The sequence below is a fragment of the Mucor velutinosus genome (genome assembly GCF_035048745.1).
Source record: "Mucor velutinosus strain NIH1002 chromosome Unknown tig00001544, whole genome shotgun sequence".
NCBI classification, from domain to species: Eukaryota; Fungi; Mucoromycota; class Mucoromycetes; order Mucorales; family Mucoraceae; genus Mucor; species Mucor velutinosus.
The window spans coordinates 121607-148083 of NW_027041908.1; the positions used below are offsets into that span (position 1 = coordinate 121607).

General features: G+C 41.0%; 11 protein-coding genes and 2 non-coding genes across 13 annotated transcripts; 8 read left to right on the forward strand and 5 right to left on the reverse strand.

The window, feature by feature from the left end:
* Positions 1-3561: 3561 nt before the first annotated feature.
* On the forward strand, positions 3562-4548 carry ATC70_005356 (uncharacterized protein; the record flags this gene model as incomplete). Its single annotated transcript, XM_064824650.1, has 1 exon — positions 3562-4548. One exon carries the CDS (start codon positions 3562-3564, stop codon positions 4546-4548), a length of 987 nt encoding a protein of 328 aa, XP_064680027.1.
* A 637-nt stretch (positions 4549-5185) lies between these two features.
* ATC70_005357 (uncharacterized protein) lies at positions 5186-5653 on the forward strand (the record flags this gene model as incomplete). The annotated part of the gene is made up of 1 exon (XM_064824651.1): positions 5186-5653. The coding sequence occupies one exon, from the start codon at positions 5186-5188 to the stop codon at positions 5651-5653; it is 468 nt and encodes a 155-aa protein (XP_064680028.1).
* Positions 5654-6082: 429 nt separating this feature from the next.
* On the forward strand, positions 6083-6268 carry ATC70_005358 (uncharacterized protein; the record flags this gene model as incomplete). The annotated part of the gene is made up of 1 exon (XM_064824652.1): positions 6083-6268. One exon carries the CDS (start codon positions 6083-6085, stop codon positions 6266-6268), a length of 186 nt encoding a protein of 61 aa, XP_064680029.1.
* A 177-nt stretch (positions 6269-6445) lies between these two features.
* ATC70_005359 (putative secondary metabolism biosynthetic enzyme) lies at positions 6446-7135 on the forward strand (the record flags this gene model as incomplete). The annotated part of the gene is made up of 1 exon (XM_064824653.1): positions 6446-7135. The coding sequence occupies one exon, from the start codon at positions 6446-6448 to the stop codon at positions 7133-7135; it is 690 nt and encodes a 229-aa protein (XP_064680030.1).
* Positions 7136-8143: 1008 nt separating this feature from the next.
* Positions 8144-8217, forward strand: ATC70_005360. The gene has a single exon. It is a non-coding gene; the product is annotated as a tRNA-Asn (tRNA).
* A 547-nt stretch (positions 8218-8764) lies between these two features.
* ATC70_005361 (uncharacterized protein) lies at positions 8765-9139 on the forward strand (the record flags this gene model as incomplete). Its single annotated transcript, XM_064824654.1, has 1 exon — positions 8765-9139. One exon carries the CDS (start codon positions 8765-8767, stop codon positions 9137-9139), a length of 375 nt encoding a protein of 124 aa, XP_064680031.1.
* A 1049-nt stretch (positions 9140-10188) lies between these two features.
* On the reverse strand, positions 10189-10623 carry ATC70_005362 (Amino_oxidase domain-containing protein; the record flags this gene model as incomplete). Its single annotated transcript, XM_064824655.1, has 1 exon — positions 10189-10623. One exon carries the CDS (start codon positions 10621-10623, stop codon positions 10189-10191), a length of 435 nt encoding a protein of 144 aa, XP_064680032.1.
* A 66-nt stretch (positions 10624-10689) lies between these two features.
* On the reverse strand, positions 10690-12777 carry ATC70_005363 (uncharacterized protein; the record flags this gene model as incomplete). The annotated part of the gene is made up of 1 exon (XM_064824656.1): positions 10690-12777. One exon carries the CDS (start codon positions 12775-12777, stop codon positions 10690-10692), a length of 2088 nt encoding a protein of 695 aa, XP_064680033.1.
* A 56-nt stretch (positions 12778-12833) lies between these two features.
* Positions 12834-14465, reverse strand: ATC70_005364 (uncharacterized protein; the record flags this gene model as incomplete). Its single annotated transcript, XM_064824657.1, has 1 exon — positions 12834-14465. One exon carries the CDS (start codon positions 14463-14465, stop codon positions 12834-12836), a length of 1632 nt encoding a protein of 543 aa, XP_064680034.1.
* A 655-nt stretch (positions 14466-15120) lies between these two features.
* Positions 15121-15192, forward strand: ATC70_005365. The gene has a single exon. It is a non-coding gene; the product is annotated as a tRNA-Asp (tRNA).
* Positions 15193-15711: 519 nt separating this feature from the next.
* On the reverse strand, positions 15712-16620 carry ATC70_005366 (uncharacterized protein; the record flags this gene model as incomplete). The annotated part of the gene is made up of 2 exons (XM_064824658.1): positions 15712-16073; positions 16209-16620. 2 exons carry the CDS (start codon positions 16618-16620, stop codon positions 15712-15714), a joined length of 774 nt encoding a protein of 257 aa, XP_064680035.1.
* A 2161-nt stretch (positions 16621-18781) lies between these two features.
* MET5_1 (Sulfite reductase [NADPH] subunit beta) lies at positions 18782-20436 on the reverse strand (the record flags this gene model as incomplete). The annotated part of the gene is made up of 2 exons (XM_064824659.1): positions 18782-19849; positions 19903-20436. 2 exons carry the CDS (start codon positions 20434-20436, stop codon positions 18782-18784), a joined length of 1602 nt encoding a protein of 533 aa, XP_064680036.1.
* A 5427-nt stretch (positions 20437-25863) lies between these two features.
* On the forward strand, positions 25864-26376 carry ATC70_005368 (uncharacterized protein; the record flags this gene model as incomplete). Its single annotated transcript, XM_064824660.1, has 1 exon — positions 25864-26376. The coding sequence occupies one exon, from the start codon at positions 25864-25866 to the stop codon at positions 26374-26376; it is 513 nt and encodes a 170-aa protein (XP_064680037.1).
* Positions 26377-26477: the final 101 nt, after the last annotated feature.

Sequence of the window (26477 nt, forward strand, 5' to 3'; positions counted from 1 at the left end):
AAAAAATCTAAAGAAGCTCCTGGAACTTTGTTTGCAGGACCTTCAAATGTAAAATCTGAACATTTTCGCCAAAAACTTCATTTCATAAGTTTCAAAAATTGCTCAATATATCTATTCAAAACACCTCTTGTACATGGCACTATTGGATGCGCCTTTAAAAGTATTTTAAGAAAGCATAAGGAGGCATTGAATGGTCATCATATTATATAGTCCAATCCTGCAAAATAGACGAATCAAGTCGATTTTGGACAAGCTCTGTCCAATATGAAGCGGAATTCAAGCGAAAAATTCAAATAATTTTGGCTAGTGGCTAGTAACAAATTGAATGTCTTTACCCTGAAGGCAATCGATGATTTGAAACTATAATAGTAAGAAAGAATTTCTAGCTAAAAGGCATTATAACTTAGTACGGCTGTTTTTGCTTTTGATTTTGTTGTGCAGTTGTATATATGATGATTTATGATGGGTAAAGAAGAGCTTAACTTTCAATATGTCTATAAAAACATCTTCGTGTGCGCAAGTTACCGATGATGACAATACTTTCGAATTTACAAACAGGGCTGCACTATAGCATTTGACTAATACTGAGATAAGAGGGTAAGGCCAGATGCAATTTATTCATCGATTAAACGCGATTGCTCGTTTTGCTTATAAAATGAGAAATCAATCTGTATGAATTGGCTCAAACCTGATTCACGTTGGTATATTTATGAGCATACAAGATAAATTTTGGTGGAACAAACTGCACATCTGTTGCATGTGATTGAAAAACTGTATTCAACAAGTGCCACCTCTTAAATTAATCATTCGATTTTCAAACAAAAATTTCTATTCCTATCATTCATTGTGCCATTTTGGGATTTATTAGCTTGCTTTCTGTTAGTGAAAGAATTAAGCTCTTCATAAAAATGCATACCATCTATCCTCTAGTAGATGCTCCCCCCCCCAGAAAATAGACATCACATACAACAACACGGTAGATGACCCCTGAGCGCCAATTGAATCATGCTTGATTTGACAGTAATCAGGTGCTCCTCTCATTGCCATATTTGTCTACTCTGGCATTAGTGATAGAGTAGATTATTCATTTATTATTGCGGGAACGCACCTTGGCTCAGTGAAAAAAATTATAAGCAAAATGTTCTTGACACACAAACGAGTTGCGAAGCAATGACACATAAACAAGAGCTAACCCCCTTCTAATATTTCTAATTGTTTTCTTTCTAGCAAAAAAATTAATTAAATGTATACCATATAATATATAATATATATTTAAATACCTTCAGTGCATGAATGACTGACCTATATTCTCTGTTTGCTTCTACATCGTTCACTGAGGACCACAAACACTTTTTGGAGGCAATTCGCAACGTACTCTGAGCAGCCTCGTTCATTGGCTTGATTCTCTCCATAACTATATTTCTTAAAACTCCTAGAGATGACACTATTCAAGTGATTTTTATTATGTACATAAACAAATATGCAAGCAATAGCATGTTCGAAATGGCGATCTACTCGACTCTTTACGGTAAATGTAGTTAGCAAAAAATGCCAATACACTGAATACCCAGCGATAGAACTTCTTCCTAAAGCCTTGTATGCCAAAAGAATCAACATCCAATTTCATTAATCTGCTTCTTTTCCCTCAATGCAACATGACAGGTATGATAAAAACCCCCCCCCCCAAAATGTAGTATACGAGCTTATTGTATTTATCATCTATTTCATAACCAACTACCGTTGTATCAGTAAGTTTGGTTCGAATGCTTGCAATCACTTGGCCTATATTGAGATTGAGCCCTGTTACCATGTTGAAGGCTCAACGATTGATAATCTAGTGCTTGAGGGTATTCCCATCAGTAGAAAACGACGCACTCGTGCTTTGATTCAGTTATGCGCAACAACAAAGCGTATGTAGATGTATTTGTTGATCGTTATATTACGACATTAGCAGGTATTTAAACCAGGAATCTCTTCATCAGCCTTACCACTATACGACATTATATTCTAAGAGTGTATGGATGCTTACAGAAATTGCGAAAAGCTTAGTGATGCCCTGCTTTTGGTATTTCTAATTCACAAGAGACACATGGCAGAATATACACGTCTGAAACACCTTGAATATAGCAAGAGGCTTAATAGAAGCGATATATTAACAGCTGACAGTACTTCCAATGACACATCTATGAGTAGCACCAATCGTGAAGATGATGCCGAGGAAGCTACTCGAGCAAGTAAACCAACTACAACAAACAACTCAACCAGTTTTAATAAAACTACTACTAAATTTAACAAACTTGGCAATGAACTTGACGCAAACAGAAGCGATGCAATCAATAGAGATAACTAGGAGGATGTTGACAGCGGAGCGAGCCAGTTCTCTTCCAGCGACAATGGTGTAGAGGGATATTTTAAAGCAAAGCAAGTAGTGGTATTGACCATGACAACAACGGCGACACCGAAAATGCCACTGTTATTTCACCACCAAGTAACAGACCCAAAAGCTTTAAAGCCTTTCTGAGCAAGCGTCCAGACTCTTTTGCTGATACTCACAAATCGCCAAGAATTCACTTGCCTCCGATTCATAGAAAACACAAGAAAACTTCATCTCAAGAGTAAGCTTCTTTGAAAAGACTTTCCTTTTCACCATGAGTACCGTACAAGGTGAATAAACCACTAGCAAAGCCAGCATTTGGGGGAGGGGGGAGTTGGAGGAGGCGCTAAGCCCATCCACCAAGAACATAACACATTTAATTCAACGTTTGATAACATTGACCTAAGAGGCGGTTTTACCACAGCGGAATGAAGGTGCAAAAACATAGTATTCAACAAGCAGAAAATTCGGCTTTTCATTTCCATTATTAATAAGCTTATTAGTAACATAACGCATCAAAATTTACATGAATCGATCAGCTTTACCAAAGCTAATATGCTTTTAATTCGAATTAAAAATTGCACAGGCTACAGAACTACCCTTCTAGTAATTTACAGCTACCAAAGGTGTGATTCATGCCGTGTAAATAAAAGCTATAAAGCAAAACATAACAAAACTTGACAGCTTTCAAGCCTTCATATCTTGACATGTAGACGTTTCTGAGCCATCAGAATGACGCTAAACAATTGTGTTTGAGTAGTAGTAGCTTCCTGACACATTTACTCAAATTTTTAGAAACACCTTTCTTTCACTTTTCGAATCTTTAGTACCATTGAATCCCTACAATTTTCTAAAGCATTTGAATACAGAGCACATGCCTTCTACTGAAGAAACTCTCGCCAATGTTGGTTCTAGTTGCGCCAGAAGGGCTACAACTGTCTATAAAGATTAAGGTATTCTTGATGGGTAGATATGTTGTGTTGTGCAACAACATGGACAAGCTATGATAATTGAAGTGCATCTCAGCTATCTAAATACTGAGGTTCATCAGATGTGATAAGCGTTGTACAAGATAAATTACTACTTTGGCATTCAGAACTTAGTATAAATAGAATAACTCTTGTCTTCATCAATAAATCTTTAGTTTTTGTGTCTGATCTTATTCAAATAAGTCTTTTCTTGTTTTTATGATATCGAACATTTTTTATAAGCTACAAATAATAATCCTTTTATTCTTTGTGCTTGACAGTTCTGCCCTTGCATGCATTCATGCTTTCATTGGCAAACAGGACACCATTAATCAAGCCACCGAGCAACGTTTTGATTCCGTTAACCAGCGTTTTACCAGCATCAAAGCTACCTTGAAGGAACTCCTCAACATCTTCAAGTCTCAACCTGCCCAGGACTCTTCTGGTCAGCCCTCCAACCACTCTTTCGTTAGCCCTGACACTCAATCTCCTCGTCAAGCCTCCACATCTGACGAAACCAAACCCAAACCCCCCTGGGCTGCCATCGCAAGCAAACCTACTGCCCCCCTCACAAATCGTAAGCGCCAAGCCTTGCATCGTGCCTTCAATCCACCCGCCAACGACTCCACTCAAACCGGTTCCTACACCTTTGTCTACATCTCTCACCCCCGTCGTATGAACCGTGCCCAAATTAGATCGAAGTTTCGCGAAGTTTCGATTGACAATCTCCACGTTCTAGACGTCAACTTCCCGGCTCGTAACACCATTGGTGTTCTTTTGCATGAAGCCTACCTCACTAAGTTCAAATCGAAGCTTCTGGACTCCCACTTGCTCCAGGATTTCCATCCCTTGGATCACCATCACATTGCTGGTCGTAAGTACCAAGATCACTCTGAAGAGCCTTGCATCCAGCTGGCCAAATCTCTCCATCAAGACCGCTGCATCCGCTCTCTCTATCTCATCCGTGCCCGCCTAGTCCCCGCCGGTGTTGCTAAATACTTCGTTCGTAAAGGATGGGTATCTAGCCACGTTGCTCAAGATATCATCAACCAAAGACTCCCTTGTCCCGCTAAGAGACGTCCTGCTCCTCAACCTGCTGTTACTCACACACTTCAAGCCTCCCAATCTTCTGGTTTCCTTGCTCAAACCTCCCTCACTCCCGGTTCTGATTCTCGGGTCCCTCCTAGCCCCACACTTCAAGATTGATTTGGCAATCCTGTCTCAACTGAAGACATGGATACCACTCCTGGCTTTGCTTCAAATGCCTCTGGCTCAGAGAGCTCTTGTCCCAGCTCTCCTCTTTGACGCCGTTGATCTCTCTCAATGAGTGAGAACACCGGCACCACCATCAACAATCCTCACGCCTCCTCTTCTTCTATAAATCCACATCCAAACCCGGTATCACACTCTTCCATTACACAGAACATAATCTTTAACCTTAATATTTGTAGTCCCATTTGTCGTAGTCTTTCCAAACCATCCTCTCTTGACCTCTCTCGCCTTCTGTCCTCCTCTGACATGGATATTCTCTATCTTCAAAAACCCACTCTGCTGATCCCGAAGTACAAGACTGCCTGAATATGCAACTGCAAGCCAAGACCTCCATTTGGACTCACTACTGTGGGGTTGTCAGCCTGAATCCAGCTAAACAGCTTGATGATGTTTATGTTTCCATTGATGGCCGGTTGATCATTTGCACGGTTTCTCATGTCAATCACCTCTTCCACTCCTTCCGTCTTATGAATATCTATGCCCACTACGACTTCTATGGTAATCTTCTTCAACTACCTTACTGTCAAATCTCTCATCCCATTCCTTCACACTTCCTTCTGAGGCTCCTCATATGATTGTGGGAGATTTCAACTATAACTTTCGCCACTACCCTTCCGCCATCATCCATAATAAACTCCAAGATTTTGAATTCATCACAAATCTACATCTCGATCATCCACATCCAATTGAGCCCACCCCCGTTACCTCAACTGACTCACCTATCACTCCTATTATCCTTGACTGTAACGATCCTTCCAATATGCCGCCCTCTACCCAAGCGCAATGGCTCTGGCACGCCATGCTACAACAATACTACCAGGAGTGCTCCCACCGTTTGCAACCCGACCCTTCTCTACCAGGCTCGACAGGTGGTAGACATCGATCTACCATAGACTATATGTATGAGGCTCCTCCTCGTCTCACCAATTTTCTACACACTTCCAACGTCGAGTTCATAGGCCCTCAATGGACTAACCATGCGATGCTTAGCCTACACTTCAGAATGCGCAACACCAACCAAGGACGAGGCTTATGGTGAGCTAACCTTCGGTTTGCCACTAATCGCTTCTTTGTGAATCAGTTGTATGCTCACCTGGATGACTTCCATCAACATTTGGCCTCAATCTCTTTCCCCCAGTCACCTCAATTGATCTGGGACGATATCAACTCATTGACACGAACCTTGGCTCAACGCATTGGTCGGAAACAAAAAACTGAATGGCGTCAACAACAACTGAAACACCTCGAGAAGAAACGCAGCCGAATTCTACGTACCTACAGGTCCGCAATTATTCTGAATGACCGTCTCTCTGGTATAGAATTATCTATCAGTTCTCTGCAACAAGAAATTGCGGAGCACCAAGCTCTTCGATCGGGTCCACGTTGGAGAGAGAAAGGTGAGACCTCGGCTGGCTTCCTGAAACGCTTGACTACCCAACGGCTCACGCAGCGTACATTTCGTACCCTTATGGATCCCTCCTCTGGTTCCGCATATGTGGACCGGGCTGAGAAGGAACAGGCTGTCCATTCCTTTTACTCTCATCTCTATACACCTGAAACAGTAAATGATAATGAGATTCAATTCTTTGCTAACATGATCCCTCTGCGCTCCTTTTACTCTGGATGGTCTCTCTCGGTCTCCAAACCAGAGTAGCCCTGGTACTGATAGCCTCTCTTGTCAGATTGTGCGTCTCTTGTTTACTCACTCTGCCACTGCTGCCACTGGTTTCCGTGTCTTCAATGATGATCTTCTTCCTGGACTCAAACTAGTTTGGTGCTGCTCCCCAAAAAAGGTGACCTCTCCCATTTGAAGAATTGGCGCCCAATATCCATGATCAATATAGATGCTGAAACCTTCACTCGCCTGTTGACCCATTTGTCTGACAAGATTTCTATCCAGCAGATGGGCTTCATGCCCAAACAATTCATCGCTGAACAAGGTCTGCAGTTCCAATGTATGCAAACCATTGCCACTAGGTCCAAGCTGCCATCCATTGCACTTCTTCTTGACCAAGAAAAAGCATACGACCGCATCCACTTCTCCTACCTGGAAGCCTTGATGAAAGCCTTCAACATTCCCAGTCCTCCCATTAGCGTCGTTCTAAACTTCTTCTCATTAACTATGATCCAACCCAATGTCAATGGTTTCCTCTCCACTCCTTTACCACAAATACGAGGCCTGCGACAAGGTGATCCACTAAGCCATCTCTCGTTCAACATCGCTTTTGATCCCTTTTTGCGAGCGGTTAATTCGGATACCCGTATCCAAGGTTTCTCGTTACCCCCTGACCCTCTCACCGGGTCCACTCCATCTCCTGTCAAGATCCTTGCCTATGCCGATGATGCCTTAGCCATCCTGAACGACGCATCTGAATTCTCTGCTCTCGAAGAGCTCCTGCAAAGATATATGGCTGCCTCCAAAGATTTGTTCAACTACAACAAAACACAAGCGCTGTCTCTTTCGGGTCTCAATCAACCGCATTGGACTCAATTCTTGGCTTCTAAAGGCATCTCCGCATGACATGACAACTCATCTTTTTCGACGCCTTTAATATAATACCTTGGTTATAATCTCTCCACTAATCGTCAACGATGCTCCTCTATGGTTACCAATGTTGTTTCTACAATCCGCAACTCCTTTCAACTACCTTATTTATTAAAAGAAACCAAGTGATGAAGGATATGTATAACGATTTAGTCACCCAACTAAACGTGCTCCTACCATTGACATTAATCAATTTAAATCTATCATTATAAACTACAGTCCATTGCATTTCTATGTCTACTACTACTCACCAACAGTAGCTAGACACACCTCAAGATTACATTTCGTACTTCTGTCATGACAAATATTGATACTCTGCGGTGTTGGTTTTATGAAATATGTAGCGAAATGGGTGGAAGACCTTGCAGTAATAGTTAATTCTAAGACAAAAACAAGTAATTAAAGCTGATTAAGTCCCTGATGTGTTGGGATAACCTTGTGTAGACAGTATCTCAGCGATGAAAAGTATATAAAGTTATATACCCAAAAGATTTAAGCGTAAAAAAGTTCAGTTTATTTCCAATGCGTTGTACAACAGATCAAAATATATAAGTCAAAAATAAGAGTGTAAGTGTAACCGGTTTCAACACCAGAGCTCAGATACCGCTGCTTCCGATCGATCCTCGATCCGATCCCACTGCAACTTTTTGTAGGGTAATAGTAGGGTAAAACTAGGCGTAAAGTGTACATATCACCCAGTTGGGTAATATATATGAGGAAGTTATTTTACTATTTGCTGCTTCAATTTGATTGAAAATGTATTCAACAGTATCTATATATCATTTAAAACCTAATTCACCATTAAAATTTTCGAAATCATCTGTTTCTCAATCTACAGAGCTCTTCAAAAACTTATCATCTACCTGCAAAAAGAATATTCGTATCCCTAGGGAGATATAGGTTATCATTCAAAAAGTTGCAGTGAGTAGTCGCTTTTTTCAAATTTGGCTTAAAGCTAAAATTAGGCATGACAAAAACATATCAGCTTCCGTGGCGCAATTGGCTAGCGCGTCTGACTGTTAATCAGGAGGTTGGTGGTTCAAGCCCACCCGGGAGCGTTTATTTTTTATCACCTCAAATTAAGGTGAGACGTTACGCGTCTATTTTATGTCGTTGCCGTATCTATATACATCTTTTGTTACACAAGTCGATTAGTATAAATATTTGAGCTAACTGTCAAACTCAATAAACGATGTCTTTTAACTTATAACTGATTCATTATATACCTTATTTTATTATCATGACAACTGGTAGCAGCAGCTAAGATATTAGCTGTTAACATATATATTTTCTTTAATTTAAAAACAGTTGATGAGCATTGCCTCCTCAATTGAATCCGAAGAACATCAAACTTGGCTTCGAGCTATTGCGTATTATCAAATTTTGAGCAGCAAAAGTTCATTCACTTCTACAATCGTTTTCACCGAAAACCAATCTTTTACTCTCGTGCAGCACAAGCAACATTTGACATCACCAACAGCTGAAAATCATCCAATTCAAACAAAATAATCAATCTAGTTAACCAACTAGCAGCCAAACTTATAATGTCTAATAGCGACCCTGAAACCTTTACAAAAGCTGACATCCTCAGCATCGGCATCCCCAATGATGGTTCCAACAGAACCAACGGAACTCATCAAGATTGCTGAACCTGGCAGATTTTCTGGCCAACGCGATATTGCTTTTATCGACGCTTGGTTGTTACCTATGAGATGCTGCCTAGGCCATTACCACGTAAACCCTGTCAATTGGGTTCCAACTGCTCTTCATTTTTTCGATGAAGAAACATGTCAGTTCCCTCCTGGGACGATGCCATCATCGATCACCATGTTCACTACTCCGAATACCTCTTCCATTGTGGATGACCCAATGAACCTCCCTGTGGCATTTACTACATTTTACTATAAATGGTGTAAACACAAGGGCCATGATATTGTGGAGTGTCGCATAAAAGCCAGTGTAACTAACAAGTTTGTCTGATCATCTACAAAGAAAGCAGCAAAACACGCACCGATTCAACTAATGGCATAACAATAATAATTGGAAAAGACGAAACAACAGTCATCATTAACGCATACACAAATAAACCGAAGATAAAGTTGAAAAGAGATAATTAATATGGTAGTCACAATCAGCATATTAGCATCCGCCGCGATTCTTACTATGGAAGAGAAAACATATATTAAAAAGAACGTTCGTCATTTCATTAAATATGAAATAGTTTATATCGCCTACAACTAAATGATCTACATTTTTAAAAAAAAGTTCTTGAACGAAGTAAAAGCAAAAGAAGTTTTCATCCAATATTATTGTCATCCCCTCCGAGGTCATTTTGCGTTTGCCATTCTGCAGAGCGTCTGGGCCTCTAAGAGTCTATAAGCTTTCGAGTTCTTGGACTAACACTGATTTCAAAGCAAACACTGTCGTTTAGGCAATAATTTTGGACACAGTCATAATTTATCGTCATAAGTACTATCTAAAGCCCTTTGAATGCGCAACAGAATTCAGCACATATAATGTCATTCAGTAGACGAACGTTGGTCTATTGCGATGCATAATTTAGAGTCTTCAGAAAGTCAGACTTGTAGAGAATAGTTGTTGTTGCAGTACCCATTCTCAACAATAGAGCACCCATAGTAAAGGCAGCGTGCGAAGCTGTTGGGAGAGCGAATTCAGCGGACAGGCCAAAAAGAGCGAGACGCCACGAGTTTGGAGGCAGAAGAGGTACGATGGCCACCAAAGGCCAGACGAAAACACTGATTTTGAGCTTTTTCCAAAAGCTTTAAATGACGTTTCAAGAACCAGGAAATAGACAGACCAAACTCAAGTTTGGGCCAAATAAAGGCCGCATACAGTTTAGCAGATAAGAGCTTGGAGAAACCAGCAGAATGAAGGCCAAGAGATTGCAAACCACGCATAGCACCTAACGCTGACTGACTATTTCTAGTCAATAAGAGATCGGTGTCCAAGCTACCCTTCACATTGAACGGCAAACCAAGGTAGGTAAAAGAGTGAGCAGTAGGTATAACTTAACCATAGAGAAACAGAGAAACACCAGCACAAAGACCAGGAGAGACACCAGTAGCACCACCACCAACACCAACATTGAGGACGACAGATTTCAGAGGGTTCCACCGATAACCCAGAGACACAGAATGAGCTTCCACACGAGCAAGTAACAAAGGCATAGACTCGGCAGTTCCAATTAGCACCACATCATCAGCATACATCAAACTATTGATCCAAAGACCGTTATACAAACGAGGAGGACGCTCCACCACCCGAGGGCTAAATGGAGCACGCAACACCGCAGGCAGAGAGTTGATGTACACGGAGTAAAGAAAAGGACTCAAAATGGAGCCCTGCAACACACCAGTACCAGGCCAAAAACCATCAGAAACAGCACCAGACACCAAGACCTGAACAGACACCTCATCAAACAAATGCTGAAGGAGACCAAGCATCGCATCTGATACATACGTTTCGAGAGCACGCCAAATGACAGCTCTGTCAACCGTATCGTATGCAGATTAGATATCCAGAAAAGCCAAAACAGGAGGAGAACCATAATCAAGAGTATGGTGAAGACAGAGTTCATGTAGACAGAGCGCCTGATCAGGAGCACCACGACGCTCACGAAAACCACCTTGCACCACATCCAACGCAGGAGCAGAAGACACCAAAGGATCATAGAGGCATCGTTCCAACAACTTTCGAAACACAGAAGTCAAAGAGATGGGTCTATGATTACCAGGATCAAGAGGATCACCCTTCTTGTAAATTGGCACCACCTGTGCTAATCGCCAAGAAGCAGGAGTACGAGACCAACGCCAGCACAGCTGAAACAACAGGTAAAGTACAGGCACCAGAGATTCACGGATGGGAAGGAGCATTTCCGCACGGATATGGTCCCCACCAGGAGCACGCTGCCTGGCCAAACGCTTTCTTAAGTAGTAGTCAACATCATCGGCATCAAACGGACATTCATCCACAAAATGAGGCACAGGAGGAGTAGGAGGAGCATTAGGCCGGTTTGGAAGCAGGGAATCACCAGCATAGATACCACGAAGGTGTTGGGCCATAGTAGAAGCAGCAGCAACAGGACCTTCAGGGTGGGAGAAAGGAGCACTGAGACTACGACCACGGATAATCCGCTTGAGCGTACCAGTAGTATCACCTAAAGGCTGTGTAGCCATCTTGGTACAAAACTGTTTCCAGCTTTGACGACGCCGACGACGAATAGCCTTTTGAAATGCCTTCTTAGCAGCAAGATATTCACCCCAGCGTTTACATTGTTCGAAGGGGTTAGGAGAACGAAGCCAGCGGGTATGGAGATGCTCACGAAGGTCAAAGGCAGCTTGCAAATCAGAGGTCCAAAACCAAGCATTACCAGGAGGCTTTGGTAAGCGACGACCCACAGACTCTGTCAAGGACGAATGAATACAATCAGTAAGAGTATCACCTAATGCATCAAAGTCAGGACAGGCAGTAGAGAGCAACAGAGACACCAGGTCATCGTGAAAGGGAGCAATACAATTTGCAAACAGAGGAGCATAGGAGCAACTTGGGTCCTCCAACTTTGATAGATTCCACATCCACCGCGGGTGATCCACACGAACAGGAGGGGGAGAATCAAAGGCAAAGGACAGCGACACAGGATGATGATTAGAGTTGATACTCATATTAGAGTGTACGATCAAGGAAGGATGCAAGAGGTCATGGGTACCAATGAACAAGTCAATGATACTACCAGCAGCGTAGGAGATGTATGACATTGGATCATTCACAGGTTCACCATCATCCGTACAGTCACTATCATCACTAGAATCAGAGAGCAGATCAGAATTATCAGCCGTAACACCAGACACAGCACCACCATCGAGGGAGACACCAATACCAGGACCACGACCAGAGACACCAGAAGCACCAAGAACACCACTACCACCAGAGTCATCAAAAGAGCCACCACCAGAGACAACACCAGAGACGACACCAGAACCAGCAGCAGCACCATCAGGGACACCAACAGGAGCACCAACAACACCAGAAGCACTAGCACTTGACGACACATTCGCATCATCGTGGTGGACAATACGACGACGACGTTGTTTGACAAGTGTAGGCTCACCAAAAGCAAAAGAAGCATTCCAACAATAGAGACCAGTATCAAGCAGCCACTCATATAGAAGAGTACCTCTAGTAGTAGTCTTAGTATCACCCAATAAACGAGCATGGCGAGCATTGAGATCACCACATATGATTGTGTTTGTTTGGGAGGGACTAGGATGGAGAGGCAGATCACGGAGTACAGCTAGTGCATCAGAGTCAGAAAAAGAAGCAGTAGGAGGCAAATAGACACAGTGAATCAAAGTGGATGCAACCTGACAGGATAATACATAAGGAGAGACAGAAGGAATATGCGTAACAGGGTAAGGAAAATCAGGATTGACCAGCAACGAGATTCCCATTTGACCACGACGCATGTTGGGGACAGGCAAACCATAGGTATGGAATTGCTGCCACGAAGTAGGGAGATGGAGAGGAGGAAGAAGCCATGTTTCGGTTATAAAGATGAGAGAGGACAAAGGAAGGGATTGGGTAACAGTATTAATTGTCATGCGATCAAGACAATTAGCATTCCAGATGGTTATAGTGATATCGCGAGAGTCACTCATTACTGAGGTGCCTCTGGTTTATCACCACCAGGAAGGGAAGCAGAAACAGTTGAACCAGTATCATTAGCAGCATTAGTCATGGTAACATTCTCATTATCCGTCTCAAAGACACCACCAGCACCAGAGTCACCACCAGAACCAGAGCCAGAATCACCAGAAACAGAATCACCAGAAACAGAATCACCAGACACCACACCATTAATCGTAAAAGAACCATTAGACTTGAACTCACGCAATTGATCATTAGAGATCCATTTCTTGTGGAAAAAGTCAGTAGCAACAGCAATCGAAATAGGACGACGACCAGCATGCTGGTACAAGTATTGAAGACCACGCAGAAGACGACCCTGATGAACCTGGATAGCCCTCTCCACACGCTCAGCTTCAGTAAGGGAAACAAGACGAGGATCCTCCAGAATTGTTGGATCACGAGGATCAAAAGCATCAATGGGGAGAACCTTAGCCTTGGCAAGAGTATCAAGTAGCTCCTTGGCATATTCATGATGGACCAAAAGGGCAACAGCCTTGGGAGCAGGGTAGTGGATATCCAAAACACGCCAGTTTTGGACTTTCAACGTATGCAATTGTTCACGAACAGCCTTGTAAGACTTACGATGACGACTACGAAAGTAGATGTATCGATAGCCTTGCTCATATTGCTCAGGATAGTCAGAAAAGAAGCGGGCGGCAGCCTCAACCTTTTGAGGGGAAGGCTTTGACTTGGATTTTTGCTTGCTATTCTTACCTTTTTTAGCAGCTGCCAAAAAGTTATAGGTAGGAGTAGGAGTAGTGGAGGCAACACGAGTGGAAGAAGCAGCTGCTGTAGCAGGAAGAGAAGCATACTTGGAAACAGAAGAGTTACCAGCAAAGAATGAACCAGAAGAGACACCAAATGCAGCACCAGAGACACCAGAGACACCAGAGACACCAGAGACACCAGAGACACCAGGGACACCAGGGACACCAGAGACACCAGGGACACCAGAGACACCAGAGACACCAGAAGCACCAGAGTTACCAGAGGCAGCAGCACCAGCAGCACCATCAGATACACCAGAGTCATTAGAGTCACCAGAATCACCAGAAATACCAGAGGCAGAGACACCAGACACATCAGACATAACGGCATCTACAGAGACGTTGTTAAGTCGCTTCACCTCCTCCTGAAGTGTTGCGATCAACTGATGTGCGTCAGACAGAGCAAATTTCAGCTGAGCATTCTCAGCTGTAAGACGTTCAACTTCATTCAACCGATTTTCATAAGCAGCAAATCGAGTATTCATAGCTCGCAATTGAACCTGAAAATCGATTGCCCAGTCAGCAAGAGAAGTAGTTGAAGAAGCAACGGTAGAGGTATCAGAAGGAAGATCAATAATAGTAGTAGTAGCAGTGTTAGAAGAGACAGCAGTAGTATTGATCAAAGGATCAGTAGTGGTATTAGTAGCAGGAATAGCAGCATTTGGTTGTGGCAAAGCTTTTTCGGCATTAATGGGAACCTTAGAACCCTTGGGAATCGGAATTCGAGTGATACGAGAAGCAGGGATCACCTCAGGGGGAGCATTGACATTGGCATTGACAACCGTGGGAGAAGAGATCACGCCCTTTTTGGTCAAAATCCGTTTTTGGGGCATTTCACCGAAAGAGGAAGTTGGGGAAGGCACAAATGGACGTTTCGATTGCGAAACCGTGGGGGTAGGACCAGGAGTAACAGAAGTGAGGTTAGAACTGGTAACGTTAGGCAAAGCAGTGGCACTTGGACACGAAGTAGTGGAACCAGAGGACAAAGTAGTGTTACTGTGCACAGAATTAATGAAAATTAATTGCTTAGCAGGTGTAACTGTAGTACGAGAAGCAATAGAAGGTTCAGAAGCCTTGGCACTGACACGAGATTTCTGTTTTGGGGGAATCTTGATGAGTAATTAAAGAGTTGATGGGAAAAACTGATTTTGCGAAAAAGTATAAAAAGGAACGATAAATATCGCGCGCTGTTCGACTAACGTCTCTCTTCGGTAGTATAGTTGAAATGTTTATTGAAGAGATATAATATTGGAGCTGCGTCCCTGTAGGGCAAAGTGCTCATTATAGTGCGGATCAAAATGATGACAGCTGGAAATAAATTCGGAAAGAGAATATAAAAAAATAACAAAAAATTTAAAGATTAAATCCTTGGTTCAAAAAAAAGGCAAACGAAAACAGTTGGAAAAGGACAGCAGAGAAACAGCATCTTAGTGAGACAAAAGATGTGGAATAGCAGCAGTAATGCCAGCACTATCTGAGGAAGAGATATCTTCGGTAGTATAGTGGTGAGTATCCCCGCCTGTCACGCGGGAGACCGGGGTTCAATTCCCCGCCGGAGAGTACTTTTTTGCAAAAATCAGTTTTGTAGTGTGTTTAGTCGTTTTTTTTTTTAAAAAAAAACTTTTCTAATTGAGTATATCGCAAGCTTGTTTACTTGATATAAGTTTGTTTCAAATGTACCAGTTAGGTCTAAAACTATAATTATCTGCTTATTACTGAAATTTTCTTAGTACATCGTGTTAGTCATGATCAGCAGGTTACTTGTTAGGTAGATAATAGTAAATGCTTATTGTACCTAAGCTCATCATTGTGCTGCAAACCTTAGCATACATACACAAGAAAATGGTGATATTTCTATAGATTCAATTTTATCTTGTATTTTGTTGACAACAATGACTAGATCACTTCACCAGTTTGTTCTGCAAATTTTGCATTCAAGCGATTTTTGACATACAACTACAATGTTTAAGCCCGTGTATTGGATACCCTACTATCGAGCAATTTCTTCAGGCCATGATAGAAATTTTCAAAGAGACTCCCAGGCCTGAAAACTGTAAATACAAACTTCAGCTTTATTGCTTAATATATGTTTCTCGCTTCTTCTTTGGAAATATCAGCTTCGCTACTCGTATAGTTTTCCTGATGAATGTGGCAAGAACCAGAAGGGCTATCTTGAGAAATTCCATCATGACGACTACTTGCAGACCTTGCGGTAGTATCATGAGCTTTAGAAGATGTTTCCTTAATACGAATGAAACTGGAGAAATAGTTTTGACGTATACTCCAGCTGTGATGAGGTAGTACTGTAGGTGTTGGTAAAGCTGATGAAGTTAACACAAGGCTGAATAGAGCATTAAAGGTACGTTCTGGAGGGTTGACTGTTGCATCCACATGTAAGGGCCAATTTCGTTGTATGCCAGACGGACTTGATTGTTGGGAACCTGAAGTGTTGTAGTGTTGTGAGTATTATTGCTGCATACATTTTTCTTTTACATGGTTATTTTGCTCAGTCTTCTTTGGTTATTTGTCATCTTCTTGCTGCCCATTGCTTTGTATATTAGCTGTTTGCTCATTACCTTTTATTTCAGACTCGCTTTCCTCATGGACTTGCTCAGGTTCTTCCCATGTTTCAGGAATGGCTTCAAGTTGCAGGTTCTCAATATAGCTTTGTAAATATGGATATCCTCTCAAAGAGCCATAGCGTTGAGACGAAACTTTCTTGTCTTTACCATAGAATGAAGGCAAGGGAATCCTAGATGGTTTGTTGATGTCAGCAACAGAGTCTAGACGCTTGCTAAGGAAAGCCTCACAGCCTTCTGGATTATTACTTGGTGGTGGGATAATAGTTGCATTTTTAGTTTTGCAATTGTTGCCGTTGCCATTGTCATGACCATTACTTGAGTGACTTTTGGAAGATTCTTCTTCGTTATAGTTAATTATAGAATACTGGCTTGTTCCGTCATCAACATCTCTATCAGCGCCCGCCATGTTGTTATTATCGCTCGTCTCGCTTTCGTTTTTACCAAGTTCATTGTTAAGTCTATCAGATCCAGCAATATTTTTGTTTAAGCTGGTTGAGGTGTTTGTTGTAATCGATTCCCTTGCTTGAATAGCTTCTTTGACATCATTTTCATTGTAGTGCCACTCATAGATGTGTTGTTAAAAGTGCTGGCCGTTGGTAATATATCATTTCTGTTAAATCTCTTACTGTATTTGAGGTATCTCAGATGTGTATGCTGTGCAATGTGTCTCTTGTAGACTGGAAATATCCGGAAAACGGCATCCTCCAACTTCTCACAATTTCTGTAAGTATACAGGCATTCTTGGAATATAATATCGTATGATGGTAAAGCTGATCAAGAGAATGCTGATCTGAACAATTGGTGGTATTCCAATACGACAAATAGAAAATACATCCACATATGTTTTGTTGTTGTGAATAGCTGAACTAGGGTACGGGTATAATGCTTACTAGTAATAACAACGCTTTCAGATAACAGACTCTTGATAAATGAGCTTTTAGCATGGTAATTGGGCTCAGTATCAACATAGGTGGTTTGGTTGTAAGAAGTTGAACCGAATTCGCTGATACGACAGTTGCTGGCTATAAAGTAAACGATGAATATGACAAATCCGTATACTACATCTAGTTTTTTTTTGTCATACCTGTGATGTTGTATTGAGGGAAAAGAAGCAGCCTGATGAGATTGGATGTCTGTTCTTCAGTATGCAAAGCTTCAGGAAGAAGTTCCATCGTTGGGTACAGAATGTATTTGCATTTCTTGTTGACTACATTCTATCTTTATGAGCCAAGTAGATTATCAGTTGAGACATACCATTACTTACATATTTGTCCAGATAAATGGAAATTACCAAGAAGGGTGCTGTCTCTAGGCGATTTGAGGAAGTGAATTATCGAGAGAATCAAGCCAAGGAACGAGGTTACTCGGAGTACGTTACGAATTGCTGCTAACTGGTGTCTGTGGGTCATGTTAAGAGAGCCTTAGAAATAATACAGATTAGTTATTCATCTACTGGAACTCTTTAAATACCAATTGTCCAAGGGATTCATTTTTTTTTTGGAAAGGAAACAATCAGCACTATGAAAAGGGGTTATCTCTTGTTTATGTGCAATTGTTTAAAAGACCCGTTCATTCGTTGGCAAAATCTTGCTTGTTATACTCTGGTTATAAACCACGGTGCGTCTCCACAGCAATAAATAAACTTCTGATACATTTTTTCAGCACCAAAATTTCCAGCTGTATACGTTTACCATCTTAGATCGACTCTAAACCCCACTAAACAAATATGGTAATTAAAGGGGGTAATTCGATCCTGTCAAATCAAACAAGATTCAAATGGCGCTCAGGGGTAACATTATCCATGTTGTCACCATCAGAATGAACCAACTAGTGTGATTTTATTCATCAAAATTACAAAGAGAAAAGAAAAAACAAATAGACAAGTATGTAAGAGTTTATGTAATCTACAATCAATCAAATTTCAAATTAAAAAAGGGGGTCTAGAAAAAAGCATTGCATTTTCGCAGCATAATAGAGTTAATTACAAGCAAAGATATGAATCATATAGCAATATATATATATATATATATATATATATATTTATAAAATAGAAAAGAGTTAAATTATTATTGTTGAGTTAAATAATATGAAAAAAAGAGCATGAAGAAAAAAAAATGAAGCAAGAAGTGTAGTGATATATGTAAAAATGTGAGTGTTTGTATGTGGATATATTTTTTTAGGTAGCTTAATTTAGTTTTGTTGTTGTTGAGAAAGGGTAAAGTAAACTGATTACTCTTTAGAATTAGCAAGCAATAAAGTGAGAGAAAGCCAAATGTTCTGAATAGAGTTTGTGGTTTTTTTTGTTAGATTTTTTTTGTAACGTTTGTTGTTAAACTCGATCTACACTGTTTCCTCTACAGGTTTGGACGTGCTGCTAAGAAGAGCGAAAAAAAACCCCCCGTTTACATTTCAGGCCATAAAATGTATACATATATATATATATATGTATGTATGTATGTATGTATGTATGTATATTTGTCGTGTGTTCTGTGTGATGAGTGTGGGCGTGAGATTTAGAAAAGGCAATTTTTGTTTGATTTTATATGCTGACGCATTGTGTGGGAGCCTTAAAATAATGATTGATGATGGGAGAGTAGGCTCAAAGTATTTTGTGGTGTACTAGTGGTTGTTACTGTTGTTGTATTAGTAGCACTGTTGCTTGATGCTTGTTGACGTTGAATGTATTTACTGTCACTTGCTGTCTCATGATAAGCAGGATGAACAGGTGACGAAGTAGCCGAAGTAGATGAAGAAGATGGCGACAGTGAGGGCAAGCCAACACAATGGTTACCACCTACAATAGGTGCTGTTACCTGTGTATTTGAGACATGGGTAGCAGGAGAATAGAGTATAGCATTGCTTAGATTACGAGATGCTGTGGCAGGCGAGGAGTTTGTTGAAGAAGAGGGAGGAACAAATGTCATAGTGTTGGTTGAATCAATTAAGGAATAGGCTGGGTTTTGTTTTAATCCATACTCCTGTGCATAGTATACAGATAAAGCAGGTTGCATTGTCATGGGTTGTTGATGTTGCTGTTGTTGAGATCCCTGAGCACCCATTGAATGTTGGCCATGAGAGCTGGATGTTGGAGGATAGGACAACATGTAAGGTGCTTGTCTTGAATGACTATTCGAGTAGTAGCCATTTTGTGAATGAGGATGGTGGCTGTCAAAGATGGAGCTTGTATTTGATGCTGAAGTCGCTACAGCTGCCGCAGCTGCTGCCTCTGATACATAAAAGCTCTGCTGTTGCTGCTGCGATGAAGTATTAGACGTTTGCCATGACATGTCCAGTGCAGCGCTGGTTCCAAAAGGCGACATGGGTTGTTGTTGCTGGTATTGCTGATGCTGGTGGTGAGCTGTTGCTGCTGCCATCATCATGATTTCCTCAGGGTAAGACGCATTTGACGAAGCAGACGAGCTTGAAGTAATCATAGAAGGAGCTCTTTGGCGACTGTCCTCTGCTGACATGGAGACACTAGAGACCATAGAGTACGTAGGAGGAGTCGCAGGCAAAAAGATACCAAGAGATAAAGGGCTCTGCTGACTACCATTTCTGCGAGAGATACAAAATGGACAGTGACGCACAAATCGAGCAATCAGCTCTTTTGGAATCCAAGAGTATTTTCTACGAACCTATTTGCACCATTAGTAAATGGCATTGAATTAAATCGATTGAACGCGCTTACTAATGCGGATGTCTTGTCTCGGCCTCCATGATGAGCTTCACGATGAGCGCGCACCAAGATGCCATAAATCTGCTCCCGCATTGCAACAGGTTTGCCATCATGGCAAACGATTTGTCTTGAAGTCAATTGAAACATCTTCTTTACCCAAAATCTGAATTGCGCAGTTGAAACTGCAGTGTTTCGAGGATCTTTCAGTACTTGCAAGATCATGGCATAGCGAGCCTGGTCAATCAATGCCTTGTCTCGCTTCTTTGATGATAGATTTTGCAAGTAATCTTGAACAATGACGTCAAATTCTTCATAAGAGGGATATTGGTCTTGATCATTGTAATGGTGTGTCGTTTCAGCGGATTGTCTCTTGCTTGAAGCAGAAGGCGAATAAGGCAACATAGAGCTAGGCTCCATAGGATAACTGTAATCATCGCTTGAAATTGATGAATGGTGTTGATGGTGATCGTAGCTGGTATGCATTAATGGAGGCATTAATCCACACAAGTCATCTTGCTGCTGTTGTTGTATCAAATTGATGGACATTGAGTATGTATTTATATATGTACGGTGGGCTGGTTTAGTGATGGGTTGAGGTAACAAAGTTCTTCTTCCTAAAGCTGTAAATGTATAAAACAAAAAGGATAGGCTTATATACTAAAGTAAAAAAAAAAAAAGAAAGAAAAAAGATAATAAAATAGATAAGTAAAGAGAGATTATTTATACAAGATCAGTTAGTAGCGTATTCAAACAGGGAGTGCTAGCGAATTGGAGTGAAAAAAGAGAGGGGACAAACCAAGATCCCTTATACTCGATTTTTCTTGTTGATTATTTCTAAAAACAAACAGATTTTATATATAAATGTAAATTACATGCTATCAGGACACAGACAGATCTTGCTTTATTCATATAGGTTGCTCTAGTGGCAGTAGATTAATAGCACCGCTTGCTCGATGTTATTGACACGGCATGACGAAAGGAGTGAGTCTATCAAAAAAGCAAAGCAACGGCAGGTTTGAAGGCATGATTCAATATTTTATTGCCTAAAACAAACCCTTCCTCTCCCCTTGATTGTCGAGGTTAGGAAAATCTCCCTTGCACTGATGCGTATATGACAATGCGTTTGAAAGGTTGCTGTAAAGAGGGCTCCTGTGAAATGTACTTCTTCATATTCTATTTCATGCTGCTATTAGGAGTGTGTTACAAGCGTCTTGCACCTTCAGAAGAATCATTGCCTTGACTCAGCAGGAAGGCATCATGCATCAAGATGATAGTAATGATTAATAAGATTACATGTGTGATTTAAACCGATATGTAATACCGAAGATTTATAGTGCTTTTAATACACACATGATTTCGACTTTACTACAGAGTGAAATCAGTCGGATACTTGGTCCAAATGTCAATTCGAGTCTTTTGTGGACTCCCTAGCAATTAAAATCAATTGTTTGTAGATTCAGGTAAAAGTCAAGGGAGATCTAGACTTTTATGGATGGCTTCATGTCTGTGCATCTGTGTGTGTGTGTGTGTGTGTGTGTGTCTGGAAAGAACAAGTACACAAACACGATGCAGGGTTAGGGTTGGTTTGGGAGGGGCGGGAGGCCTGCCGTGTCTGTGTAAGATATGTCTAGCGAATTCAATGCTGTACGACAAACACTCGTAAATTCATTTGCTGTTTGACAGTATACAAAAATCCGTTGTGATGAGCTTAGCATAGAGACACATTGTATGAGCTAAACACACACATGTATTCAGTATGTATGTTAATTGATCTCGCTTCCTACTTTCCCCTATAAATTTCCTTTATAGTTGATTTATGCGAGTTTGATTGATACCACTGAAAGCAAAAAAATGACACGCGCTGTAAGTATATCAAGAAAAACAGGCCCTTAATTTTCTATACATCTCAAGTGTATGTGCATGAGGACCAGCTATATTAATCTCCTTGGCATACTTTATCGACGATTCAACATGACCTTTCTCTTCAAAGTGCAACAGTAGTCTAGTTGTCTATTCATGTGTAGATAGAGAAGCCCCTCCCTCCTCATTTATTTGTATCTTGCTTTTGTTGCTTGCCCACATCCACATCAACATCTGATGCAGCCAATTTTTCCGCTGCAGGTGAAGTGGGTGGTGTAGGCATCTCAGCATCCATCGTCTTTGTATAATTAATGTCTTGTGCATTACTATGTGATTCTGCATGAACTTATGCTTATTGGAGTATAGTAATTTTCTTCTTCACATGCTCGATAGCTTGCTTTCGATCTGTTGCTACTGAATCCATGAAATCTGGAATATGATATAAAATAGACTGAAAACAGAGATCGATTGCAGCTGAACGCCTCTCTCCAACGAGACTTGATGTGCTTTATCTCTCATACGTCGAATGAGCTCATTGACTGTTCTTGAGAGTATTGGATACTTTTCAGTAGGCATATTCTCTAGAGAGGTTTCTTTCTCTTGCATACAAAAAAAAAAAAAATCTCCAAAAAATGAGCTTGGCATGATAGTCGTCAAGGTAGTCCATGTAAAGCTTCACATCAATTCTTCCAGGGCGAATGGGTATGAATGGAATACGATTCATATCATTCCAGGTCATGAAAATGACTGATATGATACGGTAAGTTACTTGTGCCTGCATCCTACACTCTTTACATCAACGCTTACCTGATTCCTTTAAACTAGCAATGCCACCAATCGCATTTAGAATGCCAGATACAGAAATTGAGTTGTTCTTATTGTAAGTCTTGATTTCGTCCTTTTTATCCGGCAATCCTTCATCAAACTAGTAATGATCTATATCCACAATCACCAAAATACAGCTATTTGGGACACGGGTTAATGCAGAAGACAGACTATCGTCATCTGCTGTTCCAGACAGATTCAATATTGCCACGTTCACCTTGATTTTGCTCGCCAATGATTGGATAAATGATGTTTTTCCAGTATCAGGTGGTCCATGTAATAGGTAGCCTCTGCGATAAGGTATTCCACGATTATTATACCATCCTTTTGACTCTTTGAATGTGAGAATGTCTGTGGATAGTTATTAAAGTATTGCATAAGACACTGTATAAAAGCCATCAGCATACCATATAAAACCCTGTCTTGCTCCCCTTCCCTCAGTGCCACCGAATTGAATGATCGACTCTTCCTATATCCATATTCCTTCCTTGCATTGCCTATTGTCATCCCATCCATGACCTCTGAAGCTGCATTTGTAGATAATAAGCTACAAAACACATGTTGATATACAAGCCCTGTGATATACAGTAAAAGTGTCTTGCCTTGCTCTTTCTAGAATTATAGTACTCATTCACCCAATCCTGTATAAAAGATTTCAGTTTGGGCAAATCTCAATAATTTCGATTGCCTTTATAATGGGGGCAGGCACTGAATGTAACCCCCCTCCCTTAGAGCTAATTAAATCGCCACTATAGATCTGCTCTAGATTGGCCAGAGTTTGCTCTTTCTCAACTCAATTGGTCTATTCTGCTATATCCGACTATAAGAATTGTGATGGTCATTCAGGACTCCTTTATGCTTTCTTGCAGTACTTTTCAAGGCGCATCCAACGGTGCTAATATTAATAGATGTTTTGGTTAAACTTAGAGAGCAATTCAAGAAAATATGAAATCATGGTTTTGGCGAAAATGTTGAGGTTCTGCATAGTAAGGTGTTACAAACATGGTTTCAGAAGTTGCCCTGGATTAATGGAATCATTTTGACTTAATACATATCATAATGAAAGTCTCCATTTTGGACGACAAAAATGCGATTGTTTGATTTCTTGATGTTTTTCCATGAGGGGTACCTCATGGTTTGAGGTCGATTTTTGGCCATTTTTTTTTTTTTGGTCCCAAAAAAAGTTGAGCAATGGTGTCAGTAAGCAAGTGCTAGGCAAGAACAGTCGTTTGGTACTATTCTGGTAGTCTCAAACAGCTTCTAAAACAGGAAAAAACGACTCAAAAGCATCCGTATTTCGCTGTGTTTTGCATATATTTGAGTGTAGAAGGGTAATGCTCACATCAATTCTTTGATATCCACTTTTTTCAATGTTATGCCAGAGCCAAACAAAGTATGTGGTTACTATCCAACACGTTTTTTTTTGCTGCTTGTCCAAGGCTAATCAAGATATATTGCCTGCTGCCCCCTGCTTTGAGAACCTATGGTTTTTTGAAACATGTTTACCGCCCTAGTTTCCACCTAGCTAAGAATCCTGGCTATTGTGTCGTCGAGGAGCTCTGTAAAATCACTGTGCGCACAGCCCACTTTGTCAACTTTGACCTTTCCTCCATTGCTAAACCCAAGGCTGCTATGGTATATGCCTTGCACAATGCTTGCCGCACTCCTATGCCTGGTGGATTTGACAAATCATAAATCTTTTGCCACATGTTTTCCCCATCGAGTTCAGCTTGCTGATAGACATGGCGATGATTGACATTACGAATTCGCTGAACACCTCAATTTCACACACACTGCAACAAGAAGATATAACGTTTCTCTCATTTAATCAAGACAGTTAGCCACGGAAATCACTCACTATGAGATAAAACGGCTATAAGTATAAATGACAAAGTAGCAAAGTAGACTGCAAACATGGTATCACAGAGGTTGATCCGTTGAATGTGAGAAGGAGGAGTAAAGATGAAGTCGACCGCCAAATTTTGTTGCATAATTGTAATTTTAAAGATTGAATGTAATACCATGTAGTTATAGGTACAACATCAAGCATTGTAGCATTTGCACAAGTAGTAAGAGGTAAGGCAAATACATTATCTACCCGTTCAAAGATTACTACTATGGATACAGACGTGGGGCGTCATGGAAGCGCCAAAACCAAACTTGCAGGTCGTTTAGGGAGGAACTCTCACATAAAGCAGATAGTTGAAATACCTACAGAGAACCAGCCAAAGTGTATCAGATACTCTAATAAATCTATACTTTATCATGCTCATCTTGTACTACAGTTGTATGCATCTTGTTTGTTTAGGTCTAGCTTGTTTGATCTCACTATTGACTCTCTCTTTCTTTCTTTCTGATTTCCCCATACATTTTTTTAATATGCGAGCCGCTGTATTAACAACTGTCTGGCTAATTCTATGTCGCTTGGTTTTAGCTTATATGGAGCATCTCACATCAACTGAGTGTAATCTATCCTTGATGAACTGACATCAAGAAACCGTACTACCATTTTCGTAACAAAGGCATGGGGCTATACTACGGCTGTACTCGTTTCCCGCAACTGCTACTAATACCTCTTATTAGGCTCAGCCAAAACTCGGCAGCAACTTTCCATCGATTGAAACGATGTTCATAGCGAAACCTTACGAGATTGCTAAACAGACGCATTTGATTGATCATATTAGAAATATCTCTACTATTGATTTCTTTACAGAGTTTGCCATTGGAATGGCCGTCGATTTTAAAGATGGTAAGTTTTATCAATGCAACCGCAAAGATCAGAGAAAAGAAACTGATGTGCCTGTATGAGGCTATCTTAAGCAGGTCGAATTGTTTAGATCAAAGTAGATTGATTTGGTCCTGTGAGGCCCATTGTGCCTGAAGAAACTGACGCCTGCATTGGAGAGATTTTTGGGCACACACACAAAAAAAAACAGCCTACATCGCCTTTGGACAATTGGTGAAAGCCAATGCATCCGACATTGACTGGCTTGCTAGAGGTGTATGAAACAAAGCATTTGGACGGTATTATTTGGGCTACACGAGGGATAGATCAGCATTTATTTCCATAAATTGTTGTCACTCAATGTGACCTACCAGGTACACAAATTCTTTATCAAGGGAGCTTCCGCCGACAATGATATTCAGTTTATCGACTGGGAACCTCAATTTACCATCTTGAGCCATCCTTCTACGCAGGTCTTTATTACGCATGGAGGCACAAGATCCATTCAAGAAGCCTATTTTGGTGGCGTGCGTTTGATTGTATATCCGTTCTTTGTGGATCAGATGCCCAATGCGATTACAGTGGAGAAATTTGGCGTAGGCATGCGATTGGATTATAGATCCACACAACAAGAAGTGAGTGCACTCATTGCCACAGTGGTCGAGGATGCATTGGGCCAGTTTCAAAGAAACACAGACAAGTTCAAGGCACTGACACAGATCAAGAGCAAACATGGTGCTCTTCGTGGAGCAGATGTAGTGGAAGAGGAGGCCTTGTTTACGCATGAAAACGGTACGCTAAATTATCGATTAGACGCAAAAGCCAGAGTGAGCTGGATCAAGGTACATCACTTGAACATGCACGCTGTAGTATTGTCAATCACGGTGCTGCTCGCGTATACCGTCTACCGTTTAGCCAAACTGTCAAGCCAATGGATCAGTACCAGCAGCAGCAAGGCCAAGTTGAACGTTGCGTGGTATCTGTACTTGTGGAATAAAATTATGCACAGAAACGTGTGGAAACTATCCTATACAGCGTATCAATGCATCATTGGCTGCAAAATGTTTTTTGGGTGATTAGTGCTACTTGTGTGGTTTGATGTCGAAAACAGACATACATCGTCTATGATTTCCCGTGTTGGTGATAGCAGTTCCAGAACTGTATAGAAAAAAAAAAC